Source organism: Dunckerocampus dactyliophorus, chromosome 7, assembly GCF_027744805.1.
Source record: "Dunckerocampus dactyliophorus isolate RoL2022-P2 chromosome 7, RoL_Ddac_1.1, whole genome shotgun sequence".
NCBI lineage: Eukaryota > Metazoa > Chordata > Actinopteri > Syngnathiformes > Syngnathidae > Dunckerocampus > Dunckerocampus dactyliophorus.
In genome coordinates, this window is record NC_072825.1 from 3,109,627 (window position 1) to 3,127,500 (window position 17,874).

The 17,874-nt window shown below is 41.6% G+C and overlaps 1 protein-coding gene across 1 annotated transcript in view; it reads right to left on the reverse strand.

Moving 5' to 3' along the window:
- Positions 1-17,874, reverse strand: part of LOC129185600 (IgGFc-binding protein-like) — a 44,029-nt gene that overhangs the window by 16,212 nt on the left and 9,943 nt on the right. Inside the window, exons 17-28 of the mRNA XM_054782870.1 lie at positions 17,069-17,166; positions 15,951-16,081; positions 15,570-15,739; positions 14,458-14,672; positions 14,188-14,382; positions 13,911-14,096; positions 12,511-12,944; positions 5,667-5,785; positions 4,479-4,675; positions 4,177-4,315; positions 1,794-1,976; positions 493-638 (exon numbers count right to left, since the gene is read on the reverse strand). Coding sequence (XP_054638845.1) covers positions 493-638; positions 1,794-1,976; positions 4,177-4,315; positions 4,479-4,675; positions 5,667-5,785; positions 12,511-12,944; positions 13,911-14,096; positions 14,188-14,382; positions 14,458-14,672; positions 15,570-15,739; positions 15,951-16,081; positions 17,069-17,166 — 2,213 coding nt within the window. The remainder of the gene's footprint in view (positions 1-492; positions 639-1,793; positions 1,977-4,176; positions 4,316-4,478; positions 4,676-5,666; positions 5,786-12,510; positions 12,945-13,910; positions 14,097-14,187; positions 14,383-14,457; positions 14,673-15,569; positions 15,740-15,950; positions 16,082-17,068; positions 17,167-17,874) is intronic.

Sequence of the window (17,874 nt, forward strand, 5' to 3'; positions counted from 1 at the left end):
CTCATAATTGTGACTTTCCTATCTCAAAATTATGATTTTTAATCTCATAATTTCAATTTCTTATCTCATAATTTTGACTTTTTCTCGTAATTATGACTTTCCTATCTCATGACTTTTTATCTCATAATTTCAACTTCTTATCTCATAATTTTGACTTTTTTCTCATAGTTGTGACTTTGCTATTTCAAAATTCAGACTTTTTATCTTGTAATTATGATTTCTTATCTCGTAATTTCAACTTCTTATCTCAGAATTTTGACATCGTTATCTCATGGCTTTTTATCTCCTAATTTTGACTTTGTTATCGCCGAATTATGACTTAGCATTGAGATATAATTTTTCAGAAATGGGCTTCCATAGAAAACCCTGCAGCACAGAAAAGAAACCTCTATGGACATTGTGGACCAGGACTAAAGGCTCTACAGTCCTGCCACATTGCTGGGACCTCAATGGACCTGCAGTATATTTTGTGTTCTGAAAAGTAAGACCTACCAGTACAAAGCCCCTCTCATCCTTTGGAATGGATATAGTGTGGCCCATCACCTCCACGGTGGCTGAACGCACAAAAGAGCCTTCAGAGTTCCCACGAAGCTCATTTTTGGTCGTCACAGTTACCGCTGGCAGGGAGGGATCAACACCTGGTCAGGAGGAAATAGGTTGTTAACATCTGGGTATTTCTTTTGCACAGAAGAGAATTGTGAAGTCAGAGCTCACAGAGGCCCTGTCCACACGAGAACGCTTCAGGGTTTTTTTGGGGGTCTTTTTTTTGCCGGGTTGAATAAAAATCGTGTCCTCACTATGTCCAATTAGTAAACAGTCAGATCCACACGAGAAGGGATCACTGGTGAAAAGGCTGTAATACATAAGGTACAGTATGTCTACCTGTGGCGCTGTGAAGAGACACACAGACAGAACCACGTGATACCAAAACTATAGAACACATGCACATCCATCGTCTTCTGCTTGGCCGCCTTGTCTAGACTTACCACAAAGCGGAATTACTTATCTGCAACTCATTTAGGCGTATAACAAGTAAATATCATGAGAAAGTCGACTGGGGTGAGTCATGCCAGGTTGAAATGTTCAGAAATTAGGTTGGCTTGTCATCAAAGCTCACTTCTGCTCATCAGATCTGATCTGTTGCCAGATTTCTCCACTCTGGAAGCCGTTTTCAGAAAATACCGTTTCTGGGCACCAAGAACACCGTTGCCATGTGGATGAAAGGCAGAAACCATGAAAGCATTTGCCGTTTCGACCTGAAAACGTTCCTCTGCGGACAGCCCCTGATTTTCCATCCCAAAGGTTTGAGGCCCGGTATCTGTGCAGGGTCTTCCTCATCAAACTCATCCGTCCATTTATGGACCTTGTTTTGTGAAATGTGGTCAGTTATGTTGGAACACAAAAGTTCCAATTGAAATGTTCCAATCAGAGTTGACCAAAATGACTCAGAGAGGGAAAATCAATGGCCTCCTGCTGTCAATTGCTGCACATCATTGCTTGTGTGCGGGCCTGAGAGGAACTAGTAATGACTGATGCAAATGGGGGCAGTTTTTGTTCCATCAGTTTTTGCGATCTGGCGTCTGCAATGTTTTCCTCTACCTCTGTAACCTGTCTTATTAGATTGGGATGTAAACATGTAGAAAGGGACAAAAGCACAGACCAGGGAGGCAGAATTGAACCCAAGTCCAGCATGGTACGAATTTAAGAGTACATGGAACTTTGCCTGATGTGCTGCATGTGCTGAAAAAGCGTATGGCGCAAACCGAATGCAAACCTTTGAGTGGATGACAAACCTGTGGTATTGACGAGAACGTAGGTACAGGTTCCCTGAAAAGAATAACTCCAGCCGTCAAACGTGGTGTAATGTGGGTCCCCAGAGGCCCAGCATAAAACGCTGGTATCAGGCACACACACTCCTTGGCCTTCTGATACTTCACAATGCTCCTTGGTCCTGCACACAACTTCCACACAAGGATCTGGAACAAGCAAACATCAACACAAGGAAATTTTGCAGTGTGACTCAATCACGTTATTCAAAAATGCATTCATTAACAAATTGTACTGTTTCATGGTTAAATATGACCTATTATTAGTAAACAAATATGCATATTTAAGCATTGTACACATTGTCTAAATGAAACATTTTTAAGCATAAATATAGTTAAATGAAGTAAAATACACTGAAAGACGTTATAATGATATGTAGTATTGTACACTGGTCACTAGGTGTCAGTAACGTTACTGTAATGCTCGGTGGGAGACACACAAGCACCAGACTTGATCACCTGAACAACAGGCTTTTATTGATGGTTTCAATGATGTCACAACAGGCACAATAATACTTAACGCAAGCTACTGCTGCGGCCATTACCCACGCCAAGCTAAAACTCAACTCTGAACCCAGAAAGGCACTTCCTGTCCACCCCCAACTCAGCTCCTCTAGCACCGGAACACATTTACAGCAACACACACAAGCACGAGTTTTATTTACTCTTATTATGTATATTATATTGGCTAATAGGAGTATAAAGGTGACTACAGGGGGTTCTAGTAATGGTAAAGAGCATATTGGTAAATGATAAAAAGTGTATTTAGAAGGTGGTAAACAGTTTTCTATGCTCTAACTACCAAAATATTCCATTTATAAACTAGATTATGTACCACAGCAAGTGTTCATATTGCAGCCTCCTTTTCCCTTTGGCTGCTGAGAGGTGTAGGCATGGCATGGTCCCCATGTTTGTGACGCGCTTAACAGAGTCGCTGAACTCCTGAAAGTGTTTGGTGTGATGAATTTATTGCTAAGACCAGGGTGGCAAACTGAGGATATGAAAGTACTGTATGGGGGCAAAATATGCTATAGAGTAGCGTATAGAAAAGCGGTCAACAAAAACAAAGCTTCCGAGAGTTCCTCTCTACTCCTCCTCCCTTGTGACAAGTGTGTGCACTTTATACTTCCGCACACACCCACCAATGACCATGTGACCACGCCCTCCACACCACTGCAGACGCCGAGCTAAACCTGACTCCTACGGTTTGCCTCATCAAACATCTCAACGCCACAACAAAACTAAATCACAATTCTTTGACATACAGCGGTTGAAGGTTTTTGTAAATAGTAATGCAATAATTACTTTTAGATACGCACCATATCTTTTTTTCAAACCAATACCGATATGGTACCGATAACGTTTAATATCTACTTTTTAAAACCTAGATGTACGTGTAGTTTGTGCACACATGGAGGTGAGAAGGACTGGAACAAATTAGGATTTGTTGATTTGTCCTAACGAAATATCATGACATTACTACTATACAGAGTGGGAGGAGCCACCTGCCGTGGCCCAGCAAGGTGTACTGTATTCAGGCACACGCTTCGAGCAGCTGGTGTGACGCCATGGAAGTCTCCGACAAACCTTTTGCACTTTTCAAATGCCGTTGCGCTGGCGTTTCAGGTGGCTGGTAAGATTTTTTTGTGTGCTCCATGGGGTTTTTCTCCCCTCATCGCAGAGAATTTGGTACAACGTCCTTCCTCTTAAAGTGAATGTTTGTTTCCAAGTGAGCTCAGGGGAAGCTACGACAGGCCGTGAACGTCACAGGTAGGAGAAAAAAAAGAGCGCCTTGTTCACCCGCGCAGTACAGATAATCTCATCCCATTGGAGGTTTTTTTCATCACATTTTTTTAATATTCTTATTGATCCTATACTGATCCTGTTTTGTTTTTTTTAACTATAAGCTTTTGCTCCAAACATGAATCTGAGGTATTGAATATGGTTATGAAAATAGCATTAAAAATAATGCAAGCAAAGTATTGCTGAATGTACTTTTTTATTCCACAGCATGACCAACAATATTGTTTGGCTTTTGGAACAAACCTCTGTGAGCCAGGTCCCTAGTCCAATAAAAGATCCAATAAAAGATCAAATTGGAAAAAATGGGCGTGCAAAATACTTTTAGGGTAGGACTAATCATTTGACATGGTTATAGATCAATTTGTGGTGTGATTTTGAATATATAACATCTTCTTTAAACAACCTCCCTTCAGTGCAGTAATTTAATTACGAGTATAAACAACGAGTGGTTAGAGCAGCACTTCCCGTGTGAGCAGTGGCGGAGAAAATGGATGCATGAATGTGATCGTTTTATACACCTAAGGTACACATACTGTAAGCTACTAACCTGTGGGGAAGCAGCCTACAGTTCCATCCTTGACGGTGCACTCCTGCTGCTCCTGGCAACTTGTGGGCTTGCAGGTGAAGCGTCCAGACTGGCAGACACAGTGCTCAGAACAGTCCTCCATTAAGACTGCCGTATCTGACTGCAAAGAGTTTTCCTCTGGTTAATGACCACTGCTACAAAGTCCACGCATTATACAGTATACTATTACTAATAATAATACAGTAAGTCCTAAGAATTGTAATGAGGTAGTGTGCAAGCAGAACATGTAATCCCCGGGACAGGTGAAAGGTGGTGACAGTCACCTTGTAATAACGTCCGTCCACTGTGCAGCCACATTTCCCCACAGGAACGCAACGCTCCCCATCCCGCACCAGCCCGTCGTCACACTGACATCCCTCCTGGCACGCCGGGCAAGGATCCGACCTCTCCAGAGAGACGCAGGTAGACGAGCAGGAGGATGAGCACAACTCGTAGTGACTTCCCGTTGGACAGGTTAGCGCTGCAAAGAAACAAAGCCTCAGGACATACTGTACCGTACGCTTGTTGCATTCATTAATAAGATAATATGACATTTCATGTGACTAAATCTCTATAACTACAAATAAAAGACACTTTTAGCACCTCAAGTAGACCTTTGTAGAGCACTCAACAGACTATTATTTCTAATGTGTAAAATAGAGTAGGGAAGGCAGTTCGTTTAGAAATTGCGTGCAAATGGCAAAGAGTTGAACTGAAATGCTGTGTGGAAAATGTGGAATGACAGGAAAAGTAGGAATTTTTGGGATGGGGAAAATTGTTAGCCCAAAGGTTTTGATGTTGGAGTGCTTTGGTGTCAGTTGAGAAATGTGGGACTAGTAAGAATTCTCAACATCAAAGAAAACATTTGGGAAAAGGGGGAATTTTGGGGAGGGACAAAATTGTTAGCCTGAATGTTTTGATGTTGGAATGGTTTGAATGTGATGAATGTGGAACTTAAATAGAAAAAAAAATCAATAAATATTGCATTCATTTTCATTGGGAATTTTGCTGTGGAAAATGTGGAATTATGGAAAATGTGGGAATTTTATTAAAATTTAATTTGAAAGTATAAAATGTAGGCCTATAATGAATTATAAATTAGTTTGACGCTGTATTGACGAGCTAGTGCTTCGGTAGCCAAACAAACTATGACCGCCGAACAAAGTACGAAATCTCAACGCTTGATGGAAAAAAACATTATCAGTGAAGTATAAAGACATAAACATGTAAACACAGTGGGCTTTCTGACAGTGCTACCTGTATTTATAAATGATTACCTACTTATGGTGAATGAGATGTGTTTTCCACAGAAAAAATGGCCTACTTTGGGAGAAAAAAAAGCTTTTTAAATTTGTGGGGCTCCGCTGCATATGTTTTTCCATCGTTCATTTTTGGTGTCGTTGTCGCTCACAGTGAGGCAAAGCAAAAGGTATAAAGAACAGAAGAAGTGTAAGGGAATAGATGAGTCTTACGACAGAAGCCGTCACTCCTCCATTTGCTTATCTTGGCACCAGCATGTTGGCAGGCGCTGACATAATTCTGGATGTGACCACAGAGAACGCCTTGGTCTTTTCCAGCGGTGGACATCTCCCTTGAAATAAGCAGAGATTATTATACAGCATTTACCGATATGGTACCAATAACCGATAACTTTTTAATACAGCGGTACCTTGGTTAACATCTGCCCTGGTTAGCTCGTTTCTCTGTTAACAAACTAACTTTTGCCTTGGCTTGCGTTCGCCCGCTGGTTTAGCGTACAAAATAACGACCCGGTTTGTTTACGCCGCCATCTTGAATCATGCGGTCAAGACGAAATGTTGCAATACTTGCATGTGATTGCGCAATGCATTGTGGGCCGCGGGCGCAATTTTAGGTTGTTTATATCACAGTTGTAGAGAAATACACGACGTAACAAACACATGGACGAATTTTACGGCTTAAGGAGAAGGCTGTCATCCTTTCAGAGGTATGTAAATGTGACTGGTGTAGCTCCGTCATCGGCTGTGATGCATGCTGCACCGGTTCCCATGTAACAGTCTATCAACCCGGCAGTGCATTGAGGGTGACACTCTGTGTTTCTGCCCGTCTCATTTTACATCCATAGCACTCATTTCTGCTTCCAACAACAACACGTAAGCATTCAAACTTACTGTAGCATGTTCACACCATCCACAGCCAAACGTAGCACACATCACCGCGTCACCACCTCGCCGACACACTTCTGCGACATCACTGCCACCAGTGGTTGTTTTTTTATATTAAACAGCATGGTACATGTTTAGTGATTCTAGAAAGTTGATATTTACTTTGATATACTTTTTACATTTTTGAAATGTGTGGTTGCAGCAGAATACTGTGTTGACTTTGTTATTTTGGTAATTGATGTTTTTTTTCCCAACAAAACCAGGTAGAAGTGATGTTAAATGTTCAGTTGTCCATTCATTTGTCATTATTTTCTGCACGTAAAACTATAATTATTGTCTATAAAATGTGTTTTGTCTAAACATTTCAGGGTGTTTGGAACAGATGAATTGGATTTACATTATTTTCTATGGGAAAATTTGCTTTGGTTAGAGTCTGTTTTGGTTTGAGTCGGACCTTCTGGAACGGATTAATGACGTTAACCAAAGCATTACTGTAACTACTTTTTACATTTAGATTTAAGTGTAGTTTGTGCACACCTGGAGGTAAGAAGGCCTTGAACAAATTTGGATTTGACCAATTGTACCTGCTGATCTGTCCTAATCATGTGTCATGACATACTGGTGGTCTCTCATATTTGGCTTATTTCAGAATATATTGTTATGATGGAGTACGACAATTGTTATGATGCGTATGATGCTAAAAGTACATGTCTTTCAAACCCCTGATACAAATTATGATGGCAAATTGACTTGTTTGATACCTATGTGACATAACTATGACACACATTATATGATACTAGGTGGTTGTACAAAGTAAATAATTGGTGAAGTTAGTAGAATGTGCTACCCAAAGATTACTATAAAGACTATTCAAATGATTGTAACAAGACAAGACCGGAGAGACCACTGGTATGTAACAGCTATTATTGTTCCTAAGTTACAACAGTGTTTAGTCTTGATTAGTAATTTGAAGCTATTCCTCTTTGATTCATAGGTGATCAACCTAAGCTGTGCTCCTGTAAATAGTTGAAGTGTGAAATAAAACTCAAGAAAATGCACTGGAGTTGATGAAGCATCCTCGACGATCTTCTCAGGCTTTTCAAGTGCAGGCTGACTTAAGTCCAAAAGAACTTGACAGTTGATAACCATGGCAACATCCATGTGGAAGTTGGTAGAGGAGATTGGAGAAAAGATTTTAATGCTCCTAGCCAAACTGCTGGCGATCTAAGATCCAGTAAAATGGAGGATCCACCTTCAGAACTAAAGGGGCTCAAGAAGCAGTGGGCCACTGCTAACGGCTCCTTCACAAGGAGAGTTAACCTTATTCACAAACGAGCAGACAAAATGTCGGAAAGCGAGTTCTGGGGGGAGTTTGCTCGACTCTATAGGGACCATTGCAAAGTAAAGGAAGCAAAAGATAATCACAAGACCGAACTCCTCGAAGTTGAGACAGCTGATGGAAAGGAAATCATAGTGCTCACAGAGCACTTAGAACAAGAAATTGCAGAAATCAACACAAAGTTCACAGAAACTGAGATTTTTGCCCAGGCACACCTCTTGGAAAGATATATGGAAGACAGTCTTATATCTGTAATTAGTAAGGCCGATGAGGGCTGCGACATCGTTCAACAGCTATCCCCTGCTAACATGAATCGAGATGACTTTAGAACTCACCTGGATGCGCTTGAGAGAAAACTTGCTGAAGCATCACAGGCTGTTCCCGCGTGGGAAATGTGGCTACCCCAAGATGAGATGAAGGAACTACGAGCGAGGGCCAGAACCGTCCGAGGAATTGGAAGCAAACTGGAGCATAACATAACTAAATTTTCCACACCACAGACGATGGGAGCGCCGGCAGCAGAAGAAAGATCAGTACAAGTGCAATCTCCACCAACCCCACCCCAGGCCGTACAGATTAAAGCAAGTCATCTGCCCACGTTCAGTGGGTGCAACAGAGAGTATTATAGATGGAAGACAGAATGGGAATCACTGCAAAGACAAGCAAATCCGTATGAGTCAGATGAAGTCATGAAAGCTCAGCTGATTGACAGTATAGACGAAAAGATAAGGAAAGAATTGAGACTATCATCTTACAGCTCTGGCCAAGAGATATTCAGAGTCCTAGGCAACAAGTATGGAAACAAGTCATCCATTGTCGTTGAAATCTTGAGGGAGCTGCAGGAATTACCTCCCGTTCGAGGGAACAACCCAAGACAAGTCATTGAGCTTATCAAAAGGATCGAAAAAGCTCTAACAGATTTAGAGGAATTAGAAGATTATGGTGCAGCAGAAGATCGACTCACCGTGCTGTCAGTGGAAAGTAAATTACCGTCCTTCCTGCGGGACCAATGGCTAATGTTTGTAGAAAATCCCAGTAACGGCGTTTCTTCTTCCAACCGGTTCAGCAAATTGCTGTCGTTCCTGAAAAGAAAAGACAGAATCTTCCTCTGTAAGAAGTTCAGCGGACTTGGGCTGCACGAAAAGAGAACAGCAGTAGCAGATCTAGGGACCTGCGAACTGTGTCTGAAATGCCACGATGACGAAGAGCGCTGCAATAAAGCGTTTCTCTGTAACAACAGGGAGTGCGCAAGGGACAACCATTACAAGTATCTTCAAGAAAATGAGGACAATCTGATAAAGGAAACAGAGTTCCTTAATCGTGAACTGGCCCATCTGCAAAATCAGAGCGTGACGATTGGGAAACAAAATGAAAACCTTCACGCGGTGGTCAAAGTCCTGAAAAAAAATGTCAGCATCATCAATGAAAGTGCAGAGAATCTAATAGCTGATTTACATCAACTGGAATCTCAGAGGGACAAAAACCTAACAGAAATGTATAATCTCAGAACAGAGCTGCAGACAGTCAGATCTATGCTGCAAGATCAGGATGATCTAACGAGGCGGATCGATGAAGCAGAAACTCTGATTAAGAATGGATGGGTAGAGAATACTCATTTAGGCAACAAACTGCAGGACCTTGAGGAAGATAACACCTTCCTGAAAAAGCAGAATGAGATGATTAGGGAGGAGTTGGAAAAAAGTAAATCTGTCCAAAATCAACAGAGTCAACAGATTGCACACCTAAAGACAACTTTGAAAGATCATGAACTCTCCAGCGAGGGAGTTCTGTTTCTCCTCTGCAGTAAAGACGACACGATAGAAAAGCAAAGAAGGAAGCTAGATTACCAAGAAGAAGTCACAGAGGAGCTTAGTGCTTTCAATATCAGCCTGAGACAAACAATACGTGATCTTCAAGGTCAGCTGGAGCAGACGGAAGAGTTACTTGCAGCAAAAAGCTGTACCAAGTGTCTCTTGGGAGGGCTCGATGGGGAGCCTATGGATGAATTGGAGCTGGACACTCAGGAGAAAGACTTTGAAGAACAAATGAATTCTGAGCAATCCACTCTGATCAAACTGAATCAGCTTTTCAATCATAACCCAAGTTTGAAGATGGAGACAGAGAATGAAAATCTGAAGGCACGTGTAAAAGTTCTTGAAGAAACAAAACACATTCTAATGGAGCACAACAAATCCCTGAGTGAGGAACTGAAGCTGCTTAAATGTTGGATTGACGAGATGGAAACAGGGAAAGAGGAACTGAAGCCACCACCAGTTCTTCAAGAACGTAAGTGCCTTGTCGACAATAAGAATACATTCTCTGATGTGCTAGCTAATCTTGAAATGCACAGTGTGAGGACAGACAAACCAAATGACACCTTGGCAGCACAAGTCAATGTTCTGAAAGGAAATGAAAGTCCTGTGCGACTCGGACGGAACAGCAGTCAAAAGTTGGAAGGACTAAGTATGAAAGATATCTTTCTGAAGGGACCAGACGTCCTTAACCAAATCAGAGGCGTTATATTAAGGTTTAAGGCAGACGTATATGCAGCTTTGGATGACATCAAGAAAATGTACAACGCAGTGTGGTTTGAGGACCGAGAGTTGCATCTGCACAGATTCCTCTGGAGAGACAACCAAGATGAGGACATCGGGGAGTATGCCATCGCAAGGGTTAACATTGGAGACAAACTAGCCGGCTGCATCGCCCAAGTAGCAACACGAAAGACCGCAAAGTTGAGCATTTTCTCACACAAGGAGCAAGGACGCAGAGTTCTGGGAGAGGAAAGCTACGTCAATGACATCCTTACCTCTCACAATTGTTTTGAAGAATGCAACAAAATCATCCAAAGGGTCGAGAAGATCCAGCAGGCCGGAAGATTCTTCCTCAAGCCTTGGGTGCGATCAGGCCAAAGTCGGAGGAAACTGGACACCAACAGCCCAAAGCCGTTTGGAACCTTCGTCCTCCCTAACCAGCTGAAAGATAACGATAAGGCTCTGGGTGTTGGGTATCTTGTAGAAGACGACCAACTGTACATAATGGCAGCCATCCACTTTTCAAAGAAGAAAAAGACAATGAGAACCGGGGACAATCTTGCAAAGGAAGAGGTGCGGTGCAACACACCAAACCCCTTGACAAGAGGAGAACTTTCGAGCCAAATCGCAGGACTACATGATGCTGTCGGTCTTGTCACTCCCATCAAACAGAAGGGAGCAATCCTTGTCAGGAAAGCATTTCAAGAAGCTGAGGGAGGGAAATCGACGCATGAGACATGGGGCAAATGGCTCCCTGATGGTCAAAGAGAAGAAGCTTCTAGGTTGTTTGAAGAATATGTTCATGTAGCAAAAATTAAATTACCCCGAAGTTTGACACCAGTCAACTGGCAAGGAGAGCCGACCTCAATCACATTCTCAGATGGAAGCGACAAAACCTGTGGGGCCGTGATGTACTTAAGATGGGACACAGACAAGGGGGTTCAAGTACGGCTTGTTGAGTCAGAAGCCAAATTGACCCCATTAGATCAGGAGGGGAACGCTGTAATGGCAGAAGTCTGGGGAGCAGTCTTTGCAGCCCGAAAACAAAGCAGACTGAAGACTGACTGCTGGCTCCACCTTGTCGGCATCCAAACTGTCCTAGGAGCTATTCAAAGAGACCCGACCTTCCTTGCCAGCTGGATAGGAGAGATGCAAAAAGCTGGACTGGTTGGAGACTGGTGGTGGATCCCCGGAGACCTCAACATTAGCGACATCCTCACAAGAGGATGCACCGCTGACGATCTAAGAGAAAACTTTGTGTGGAAAAATGGACCCGATTTTCTGAAAAGGCCGGTTGAGATGTGGCCTACAAAATCTACAGCAGGTGTTGTATTGCAAGCCAGGCAACGAGTGGACAAACTCCAAAGGGGGGCATTCTCAGCCTCACTGCTGGGTCAAGAGACAGCTTTGACCAGTCGAACACCCGCAGGTGAAGCGATCAAAGCTCTTATCGACGTGGTGAGATTCAGCGGCCTTTCCAAGTTGGTAAAAGTGATAGCCTCAGTATGGCAAATTGCTAAAAGGTGGCTCAGGTTGAGTGAAGGAAGAGGTGCGAGAGAGGAGAGGAGTTGGTAAAAGTGCTAGTCTTAGTATGGAAAATGGCTACTTTGGTCCACTGTGGTTGTTTTAAACTTCTTTATAAAGTTGGTTTAGAGTGGATAATATGAGGATAGTCATCCATCGCCACATCAATTTAAATTCTGCAGTTTCACTCTAGTCTGTTTTAAAAATTATATTAATAAATCATGCTCTTGGTTGGCCTATTATGAGAAGAGGGTTTTTTTGCCTAAATGAAGCATTTTCAAGCATAAAAATGACAAAATAAACTAAAACTATAACGCATTCAGAAGACGCTTTCAAAGACGCTGTGATGACGTGTATAGTATTCTATATTGGTCACTAGGTGTCAGTAATGTTACATTGATGAGACAAATTACATTGATGACACCGGAAGTAAAGCAAAGAATAACAAGTAAGGCTCCCAATGCTAGCATGTGTTAGCTATAAAAGCTATATTAGGTCTTATTTCTGCTTTATATGTATCTTACTATGTCTACTATATCGGGTAATAGGAGTGTAAAGGTGACTACAGGGGTGTAAACCAGGGATTACTGTAATGCCTAAAATGCTAAGTTAGCATGCTATATCACCTAGAAAGATAAGTAGCAAAACCGCTACGGCAGTTCTATAGTGATTTTACATCATGCCATGTAGGTTCGTGCTCTTTCAAAACATGCAAACATGCTAGCAGCAAGATGTAAGGAGAAAGCTTGACTCAGAAGCAAAAGGCAAAGCAGACCTGACACAAGCATTAAAGTTGGGTGTTGGGGACACGGTGGCGTGGCATCCCGCAAAAGGCCCCTGCGGATCTTTGATGATGTCACAAGCCTTTTCAGCTTCTGTGGTCTTTTGTCCATCTGGGTCAGGGCAGGATGTTTCTCCACAGCCTGTCTCACAGGTGACACCATCCTTCTCCACTACCAAAGCTGAGAGGTCTGCGGGTTTCCCTCCCCCTGAGAGCGGGTCATCTGATGGCACGTCATTGTAGTTTCCACAGAGACCGCTTGACAAACCGCGATAGGTGGATGGGATTTGTAAGATGATGCCTGCCACTCCGTCGTAGATCAGCTTTAGATGGAAGTCTGTTTCGATGACGATGTTGATGCCATTCTGATACGCTTGCACTTGTCCATCCGCCAGTGACGCGGGAAGGGAGACTTTGATGTCATCAACCTGACTCACAAAGCAAGGCAAATATGTGAACATTGTATGCTGCTTACAAATAAAATGCTAACATGCTAACAGTTAGCATGCTACCACCTGGGAAGATAGCGCTGTGTACTGAATGTGCTATTGCAGTTCTATAGTAATTTTACATCATGCCATGTCAATAAAATGTTAAAATGTTAACAGCATACTGAACATACAGGTACTGGAAGTGCTATGGTAGTTCTACAGTGATTTTACGTCATGCCGTGTAGGTTTACACCATTTCAAATGCCAAAAATTGATAAAATGATTACATGCCAACAGTTGGCCTGCCACCACCTACAAAGAGAGCGCTAAGTGCTACGGCAGGTCTATACTGACCTTATATCATGCCATCCATTTCAAATGCCAAAAATGGATAACATGCTTACAGTGAACATACTACCCCCTAAAAACATATTAAGCACCAAAAGTGCTACGGCAGTTCCATAGAGATTTTAGACAGTGAATAAAATACTAACAACTAGCATGCTACCACCTAGAAAGGTAGCGCTAAGTAAAAGTGCTACAACAATTTTACAATAATTTTAGGTCACACCATGTTGGTTTATACCATTTCAAATGCAAAAAATGGCTAAAATGCTAACAGCATGCTCCCACCCAAAAATAGCACTAAGGAGCAAAAGTGTGAAAAGGCAGTGTGAAAAATGGCTAAAATGCTAAGTTAAACAGTTCTATACTGATTTTACATCATACCATGTAGGTTTATACCATTTCAAATGCCAAAAATGGCTAAAACGCTAAAGCTAGCATGCTACCACCTAGAAAGACACTGCTAAGTGCCAAAAGTGCTACAACAGTTCTATAGTGACTTTTACGTCATACCATTTAGATTTATACCATTTCAAAGGCCAAAAATGGCTAAACTGCTAACAGGCTAACAGTTAGCAGGCTACCACCTGGCAAGGTAGCGATGCTCTTGAATCATACCTTGATCTCCCATGCAGTGCCAGCCTCCAGGGTAAGCTCCATGTCATACACTTGGAGCTCCACACTCCGAGAGACGTGAGCATCTTTTTTGGTTTGCTGCTGAAGCAACACGGAATAAGCTGCCAGACCTTCTCCCTCCTCCACCTCTGACATTTTGAACGAGCAATTCCCCAGGAGAGGATAGGCCTGAAAGACAGACCCATAAGCCACCAATTCACCTTGAACACAAAGCTAACATGTTATGTTAGCTTAGCATGTAGTGAAACATGCGGCGCACCTGTCCATCAAAGGATCGGACCGTTGCGAGCCCGTAGACAGAGCAGGAAGCAAAGCTTTTGGGAGCACAGGAGGCCACCCCGTCCACCATCACGCACTCCTCGCCGTGCGAACAGTGGAAGTCGGGGCTGCATTCGACTTGCCCGCTGTCTCCACACACACACCGAGTGTCACATGACCTTCCGGGATGGAACACCTGAGAGGAGGAGGAAGATGGGCAGCTAGCTTACGCACCGATGAGCAGCGTGAAAGGGGGTCCCAGGTGGGCTACCTGTGAGTGTTGATAATATCGTCCCTCGTGCTGACAGCCACACTCTGAAAGCGGGACACACTCGTCATGGCTCAGCATGAAGCCGTCGTCACATACACAGCCCTCCACGCAGGGGGCGCTGTCGTCGCAGCCCTCGGGGGGCGCCAGACCGCTGCAGGTGAGCGGGCAGGGCGGGGCGCACACCTCGTAGTGACTGTTCGCACCACACGATGGCGCTGGCAGAGAAGCGGTACAAAGGCCAACATGCATGCGTTATTCAATTAGTAAAGTTTCCAATAATATCAATACAGATTTTCTTCTTTTTAGGAATTCAAGTTATTAGTTGAAATAGTTTATGTATATTAGGTTTTTGTTTATTTTTATTTTTTATTACATTTGATTTTGTACTTAATTATTTCATTTAATGCTGTAATTAATTATTATTTATTATCTTTGATAAATTTGTACTTGTATTTTTAGAAAAAAATCATACATAGTATTATACAAATAAAAACAAAATATATATCTTTTTTACTTAATATATACAATAAAATCAACTCTATAAATAAATATAATTTTTGCTGATTATCTTTGATATTTTATATATATTATTATTTTTTTAATGGTTAAAATGATTGAATTTCCATTATTGTTTGAAATGGAACGTGAAAGCCGTAGCTATAAATAGGGTTTCTGATGCCATTTTAACTTGCAAATGTATTTCATTAGGGAAAAAGTGCCTCTTTTTATTGCTGGAATGTTATTGTAAACTGTATTTTATTTGATTTGATTTTTTTCTCTCCTCCCCTTACGGTAATCGTGGAGACTACCCTTTGTGCCTGTGTGACTGAGAGACACGCAATCAAGCTTTCTTTATTGGACATGTGGGTGCTTTTTAACCGATGTTTTCATGTTTTTACAATTATAAACATTTTTTTTTTAGGTTTTTCATTTGAAACAATTAATATAAAGTAATATAATAGAAATACATACTTTACATGTTCATTTATAAACTTTATTTGCATCTATTTTGTTAAATATGAATATAAATATATAATATAAATATATAAATATGAATGTATTTTTTAAGATAATGATGGTACATGTAATACATGTGTGAGTGCGAGTCTTACGACAAAAATCTTCTGTTCTCCACGTCTCCACGGTGGCTCCCGCTTCCTGGCAAGAGGTGCTGAAGGCTGATAGGCTGTTGCACAGGGCGGAGGCGTGGCCTTGGTACATGCACAAATCAAACACGCAGTCCATCAGGGAGCCGGCGTGGTCCACTTTGCCGTGACACCCTCTGGTGGACAAACAAAATAATACAATGCACTGAATGACAGACTGGAGTTTTTTGGGTGATTCTACAGCCAATGTGTTCATAAACTACTTCAAAATGCCAAAAAAATCCCTTTTCGGCCAAGCATTGACAAAAAGGAATGTTTCCAAACATATAAATAGCACACATAGCACAAGAACGCTAACATCACAGGGCTAAAGAACGAGTCCGTTACCTGAAAGGACCAGATTTGTCAGCAATGATGCCACAGTAGCGCCCCTGCTGGTAACGCAGGAGTAGTGCAGGATCACACTCGGGACATTTACCACCCGGGCAGTCGCTGGTGCAGCCGGGCTCTCCTCCCGCCTGCAGTAATTCACATAACACAAATAAAAGTCATCACGTGCAAAGCGGGGAACATTCTCAGCACTTAGCAGTTCTTCCAGCGAGAGTGAAAAATGAAAGGATGCAACTTTGCCACTTTGGTCTTTTGGAAAGCAGCACATGTTGATATGCTAACAAGTTATAGTGTGTGTAGCTTTGTGTTGTTCAGTAGATGAAAAAGGCCATCAATAGTATCAACTTTTCTCAGCCGCCCCAATTTTTGCTGTGTTTTTTAAAATTTCCACATATTTCAACCTTCTTGTTAAATAATCTTCCGAAATTTTCTTCTCTTAATATTATGACTTTATTCCCATAAATTCACTTTCCAAAAATGACAACTTTATCTTGTGTTGTTTGTTTCTCAAAATACTAGGACTTAAAAAAATATATCATATTTTCTTTAATACAGTATATTAAACTCTATGCTAATAAAATGACATTATTTTTCCTCATAGTATTATTACATATATATATATATATATATATATATATATATATATGAAATTTTGAGCAGATTTTGGCTTTTATAGCCTGTGGTCTTAAACTTTTGATCAGCTGATAAACAGCCTATTTCAGTTTAATTGTTGTTTTCAATAAATGATTTTTTCAAAGTATTTTTTGCCTCACTCCCCTTCTTGTTTTTTGCATATTGTAGCTCTACTTAAAACCTCATTAAGATCCAAATGTGCAAATGCAAATTCTAGCCATTTTTCAACTGGCCTTAAGATTTTGACCAGGAGTGCGTCTATATTTGTTTGCCTAAAATCACTATCACTGCATTTTATTCTGATTCTAATCATAATCAACAAATGAAAGAGAAAATCATTCAATGAGCCTGAGACATGAGGAGTAAAAAGTAAGTATGAGTATGAGTATAGTCCGTACAAAACCTCTATTTACTAACTATTTGTATTTGACTTATTTAGTGTATTACTAAAAACTGCAGTAGAGTATTAGCCACGTACACACCTTCCAGCTGTGGCCAAACACGCTAACGTGTTTAGCCTGAGTGCCATCAGGCAGCAGCATGTCGTCACCCGGCTGTCCGTTGTAATTTCCACACAGTCCTGACAGAAAAACATGAAATCGATCAATCACACGTTTTTCATGTAGTTTTTCATTTCTGTAGCAGAGTTCATGATGCCAAGCAAAGCCATCAAACAATGCACTTTTTTTCTACAAGTGAACGGATAACTTTTGTTATACTGTAGATATAAGCATCTTACTGCTGAGTTAGTTTATCCCTAATTAGAAGAATAAAGATGGAGGTTGCATCTCCGTGTGTAGCTTGAAACACCGCGGGTATCAAATATATTGTCTGACTCCCTGGCCGATTTTGTTAACTCAATGTGGCCTGCCAGTCAGTGTGCCCACCCCTGGTATAGCATGATCATCACATACGTGGAATTTGACAAAATTGCTTTTTTTTGTTTCTATTACAGAAAATGAACTCGTCTTCCACTATGATGCAGGCCTTTGGAAATGGACGTTCTAAACTGGCAGGAAAGTCCTACTGGGATTTTAGGTTTTTGGGTGATTTTGGACAAATGTGTGAATACACTGTATCAAAATAAGGGGAGGAGCATCATCTCCCAAGAGAAGAGAAGTTTCAGTGGCAGATTACTATCACTGCCCTGTTCCACTGATAGAATGAGCAGATCATCTGAATGATTCCAAAGGTGAATTTCTCTTGGAGATAAATAAAGTACCTACTGTATCTATCCAGTCACACATGTGATAAAAGGAAAGCAACCAAAGCAAGTAAAAGAGTTGTG